Source organism: Podarcis raffonei, chromosome 15, assembly GCF_027172205.1.
Source record: "Podarcis raffonei isolate rPodRaf1 chromosome 15, rPodRaf1.pri, whole genome shotgun sequence".
Taxonomy (NCBI): Eukaryota; Metazoa; Chordata; class Lepidosauria; order Squamata; family Lacertidae; genus Podarcis; species Podarcis raffonei.
This window is the reverse complement of record NC_070616.1, coordinates 21,670,372-21,675,778: the sequence shown is the minus strand read 5'-3', so window position 1 is coordinate 21,675,778 and position 5,407 is coordinate 21,670,372. Positions and strand designations below refer to the sequence as shown.

The window sequence follows — 5,407 nt, the reverse complement described above, 5'->3', positions numbered from 1 at the left end:
CCGAATTCTGGGGGGCGCCAGGCACCCGCCGCTGAAGCCGCCTAAGGTCTTAACTACCTACCTGTTATGAAAGAATAAATAATTTTGATCAAGCTAGAAAAACAAAATACATTTATACCTAAGTACAGTGGTACCTCGGGTTACATACGCTTCAGGTTACAGACACCGCTAACCCAGAAATAGTACTTCGGGTTAAGAACTTTGCTTCAGGATGAGAACAGAAATCGCGCTCTGGCAGCGTGGCGGCAGCAGGAGGCCCCATTAGCTAAAGTGGTGCTTCAGGTTAAGAACAGTTTCACGTTAAGAATGGACCTCCAGAATGAATTAAGTACCTAACCCGAGGTACCACTGTATTACCAAAATGTATACCTACGTTTCACTAAAGGACTTTTGACTTTGTGCACTCATTTACCAAAGATGTGCCGCACCAGCAGCAGCACTTGTCAGACTCAACAATGGCACTTGTCATTCTCTCTCTCTCTCTTTTTTTTTTAACGGTTGAGTTTATTCAGACTTGTTGCCGGACTACAGGAACGCAGGGCGAAATTCGAGAAATTTGAGGGCTCTGATTCTGAAGTCTCCTTCCACCTTGATGTAGCTGATGGTCTTCAGGCCCAGCCGATTGGGGAAGGTGAACTCATGACCCTCTGCCAGCTTCACCTTGATCTCCGCAGAAAGAAAAATGAAGGAAAGCTGAACTTTGGCACCTTGTTCGAAAGGGAAATCGGTGATTCTCTGTTCTTTCCCCCAGACACCGTCCTGCAAGGAGTTGCACACGATGGTGTTCAAAATGGTGTTCTCGTCCGTCTGGTAGTCAAAGCGGGGGTTGAAGTGAAGAACAAGGTTGTCGTGATCACGGCCCAGATTCACAACAAAATCTTTGGCATCCGATGAGATCCTCCCTTTCACTTGGACAGTGTCTCCGTGCATAAGGAGAAAATCCGTCGCAACCAGCCCATTCATTGGCTTGTCGTGAAACCGGGTCCATGGATCAATGAAGGCACTTCCTAATACGGGATCCATGATGCAATCTCGCTCAGGTCCAGCGATGCCTTCTCCCTTCCAGTCTCAGTTCTGTGCCTCAGCAAAAGAAGTACCAGCCTGCTACCTTGCAGGCGCTTGTCATTCTCAATGGCGCCGTGCACGCGAAATTAACTCTTACATCAAAATATTATGTTATGTATTGTATTGAGCTGCTATGTGGCAGCGGAACCTTTGACATGACTGGTGTCCTAAGTAGGTGCCTAAACAATAGTTATAAGTTTAAGTGTGGTGGTGGTGTATACTTAAGTATAAGTGTATTGTAAATAACTGAGCAAATAAAAAAGTGTGTTTCTTTTTCCTCCCTTCTTTCGTAAACAAGAGATAAGACGTAAGTGTGGTGTCTGACATAAGCATAATGAAAGTTAATTTGGGGGCTAAACTAAATTTGGGGGCACATATGCTAAAGACAGGGCTGCTTCTCCCCTCCCTGCCAGAAAAAACACCCAGGGCACATTCAGAGGTGGGGAACGTTGCATTAGTTTTCCTGATTATAATGCTGGCACTTTTGTCCTGTTTTCTAATGTTCCTGTCACACTGCAGCAGCTGTTGAGTTATGGAAATGTGGCTTTTTGACTGATATATCAGCAAGTTGTGCTAAATATCATCCACACCAGCGGGTGTGGCATCACACAACAACAAATGTCATTGGACAGCATTGCTACACCCCCACCCTTTCGGCACATGCATGCTTCTGTTCCCTTCATGATTCCCCCATGAAAATGGCAGGAAAATAACTGCATTCTGGTATTCTGCCCCAATTTTTGTCACTTTGCTCCCACAATTTTACAAGCAAAAAGGGGCTGCAAATGGATTTTTGCCCAAAGCAAATAAAATGCAAATGAGCACCAAGAATGTGCCATATTCCATTAGTTTTCAGAAAGGGGCATTTATGTCATGTAAAATCTCATATATAATGCAGAAATGAACAGTTAAAAGAAATATCAAATAAATAGAGTAAACAGCAATGTCAATGAAGCCTCACCTCCAACAGCCAATTGCTTGGGGACTGCAGGTGTGAGAGGAAGCACCCTTTTTACCTATCACACCAGCTGGAGGAACAAGGGTTGATAGGAAATGGTATCCCCTGCCTCTTAGGAAAAAGATCACAAGACCTACCTGGTTCCATCCATGGGCCAAAGAAAGAGCAGATGTTTAACCAGTCACTGCCATAAGGAGCATTTGTCAAGTATGTCTGTTGCCTTAGGACTGAATAAGTGAAATGAAGAACATTCTGGTCTCTGCCACCTACCAGATGGACAAGGACTTCTGGGTCCGTGGCAGCACCTCTGTCCAAGCAAGACCCCCAGCAAGGCAAGACCAGCCTGGTCTCAACCAGATATAAGTGCCTGGTTGTAACCCATCTTTTTGAGAACCATGCTATGCAGGGGTTAAAGCAGGCATAGGCAAACTCAGCCCTCCAGATGTTTTGGGATTACAACTCCCATCATCCCTAGCTGACAGGACCAGTTGTCAGGGATGGTGGGAGTTGTAGTCCCAAAACATCTGGTGGGCCAAGTTTGCCTATGTCTGGGTTAAAGTGTCCAACTAGGAATTGGGAAATCAGGGTGCAAATCCCGTCAGCCATGAAGCCCACTGGGTGTGATCTTGGGCCAATCTCTCTCTCAGCCTAACCTATCTCACAAGGTTGTTGTGAGGGTATAAGGGAGGAGGAGAGATGTGTATATGCTACCTTGAACTCCTTTCAGAAAAGGTGGGACATAAATGTAATAATAAGTAATAATAATAATAAATCTTAAAAATTAAAAATTAAATAAATTAAAAAGCAGAGACATCACCAACAAAGGTCCGTATAGTTAAAGCTATGGTTTTCCCAGTAGTGATGTATGGAAGTGAGAGCTGGACCATAAAGAAGGCAGAAGAATTGACGCTTTTGAATTATGGTGTTGGAGGAGACTCTTGAGAGTCCCATGGACTGCAAGAAGATCAAACCTCTCCATTCTTAAGGAAATCAGCCTTGAGTGCTCACTTGAAGGACAGATTGTGAAGCTGAGGCTCCAATACTTTGGCCACCTCATGAGAAGAGAAGACTCCCTGGAAAAGACCCTGATGTTGGGAAAGATAGAGGGCACAAGGAGAAGGGGACAACAGAGGATGAGATGGTTGGACAGTGTTCTCGAAGCTACGAACATGAGTTTGACCAAACTGCGGGAGGCAGTGGAAGACAGGAGTGCCTGGCGTGCTCTGGTCCATGGGGTCATGAAGAGTCGGACACGACTAAACGACTAAACAACAACAATAATAAATCTTGTCCAATTAACATATTTCTTCTCTGCATTCCCTTTTATTTCTTGTTTGAGCCTGTCTCTCATTTTTTTTAAATTGGTGTAAGCTACTTTTGAAAACAATATTTGTCTGAAAAGTGAGACAAAAATACAGGAAATATTTTCATGCTTCTCATTCCGTGAGCCAAGCACTACAGTGGCTGCATCCTGAATAACAATACATGAAAGCAGGAGAGACTGGACTCAGCTAAAGGGCTCTGTGTTCTTGTTGGTGACACAGCATTCCATTGCACCCATCAGCTCACATTTTGCCACTTCTCACAAACCCTATCTCACCAGAAGTTGTGTGTACCTGGTACTATGCAGTAGCAGAACAGTGCAGAATTGTTACAAGATTATCAGATTCTGGCACTGGGGAGCCATCCCAAGATTGTGGCCAGTGATGAAATGTCTCACTTGGATGGTAGATATACGCTGCATCATACAGCTCTCCAGACTCTTTGGAATAAAGTGCCACAGTTTAAACAATCTCCTTTTCCCCTGTAAGAATCATCCACCACTGGTGCAGAACCAGAGGCAATTACTTTTCTTCTGTGACCACAGTCAATATGTGGTACTCTCAGTTTTCAAAAGTAAATGTTACTGAACTAATGTGAGGAGCTTTTTTTAGTTCCAAGGTGGCAGCATTAAAGCTCTCAGGTCTGGAACTGCTGAAAAACAAGGCATGGATTTGTATATATTTGTAAATGTGAAAGAAAGGGCAATCTGTTTTTTAAAATGCAACTCCTTCTCATGCCAGTAACTATGTGGTCAGGGAGGCAAAATGTGACTTCTCAGTTGTACATCTTCTGGGAGAGAAGAAATACTCTGCTCTCTTTTGGATTGGGCTGTATTTACTTTCAGCAAACTGGGAAGCCAGTGCCATTTTAGCTGAAAAGGAATGCTCACATCATTATACTGGAGTCTCCAAAGGAAAGAATCTAAACTACACGTGTGATGATCTCTGGAAATAAAAGAAAGTGCTACACACAGCACATAGTCAAACTATGGAACTCACTCTCACAGGAGGCAGCAATGGCCAAGAACTTGAATGACTTTAAAGGAGGACTGGACAAATTATAGGCACAATAGCTAAGCTCTGCCTCTGCGGTTGAGTCTTCCGTTGGACTATTTTGAAATAACCTGCTTGGAGGAATGCATATGACAAACAGTACATCAGATTAAAAAACGAAAATGGGCACTGCAGGCAAAATCAGTGAGCAGAACACTAGATTTCTGTTCCGTCCTACAAATGCTACATGATTCTCCCCTCCTGGCTCTAATATCATTAACTGCACTAGGAGTAAGGTAACCTATTCAGATCTTTCTCAGCCTACTGAGCCTACTAACCACTCTGCTGCATGGCCAAACTGCAAACTCATAAGCAGGGCAGCTCAGAAAGGTCAATAGAAACAGAAAGAGCAGGGTGGGGAACCAGCCTTATTTTTGCATGTGTCTAGAGATCTAATCAACATCGCCCCCACCCCAATGCTACCCACATGCTGAGGTTAGTAAACACCTGAGCCATCATGATCCTTAAACAAACTGTTCACAGAAGAGCTTGTTCCAGATGCACTGTTCCCACCCACTCATTCCAGGATTGCATGCAACCACCTCCTCTTTCCTTCTTCCTCTCCTCAAGCCTGATAGATTAAAAAAAAGATGAGGATTTTGGTTGTTAGCTTGCACCTTTCTAATAATAGCCTTCTAGCCAGACCTTATCAGTCACAGCTTGGTAGGTCTGTTCAGCAGGGCTGCCTCTGTTCTCTGCCAGATCCCTTTTAAATCTCTCTTTATTGTTGCTATTTTTCTCAGATCACATTACTAAAAGCTGCAGCATCCTGGGGAGAGGATATCGAGGGAGACGAGTTGAATGTGTTTGTGCTGGAAAATATGGGGAGACTCACACTCACAGGCACTGCCTCCTTGTATCCTTCAGCCAGCCAAGAGTTAACAAAATGAAGAGCTCTCATGGAGGCAGAGGGTGTTCTCGGCAGTGAAAGGTGGATGTGTTACTGGATGTTAAGAGAAACGGTTCACGCATCTGTCCACCAGGAGCCTGTGGTTTGAGCTTTCCACAT

General features: G+C 44.2%; 1 protein-coding gene across 1 annotated transcript; it reads right to left on the bottom strand.

The window, feature by feature from the left end:
- Positions 1–508: 508 nt before the first annotated feature.
- On the bottom strand, positions 509–1,105 carry LOC128402937 (16 kDa beta-galactoside-binding lectin-like). The gene has a single exon (XM_053367401.1). It carries the CDS (start codon positions 1,021–1,023, stop codon positions 526–528), a length of 498 nt encoding a protein of 165 aa, XP_053223376.1. The 5' UTR covers positions 1,024–1,105; the 3' UTR covers positions 509–525.
- Between the last annotated feature and the right edge of the window lie 4,302 nt (positions 1,106–5,407).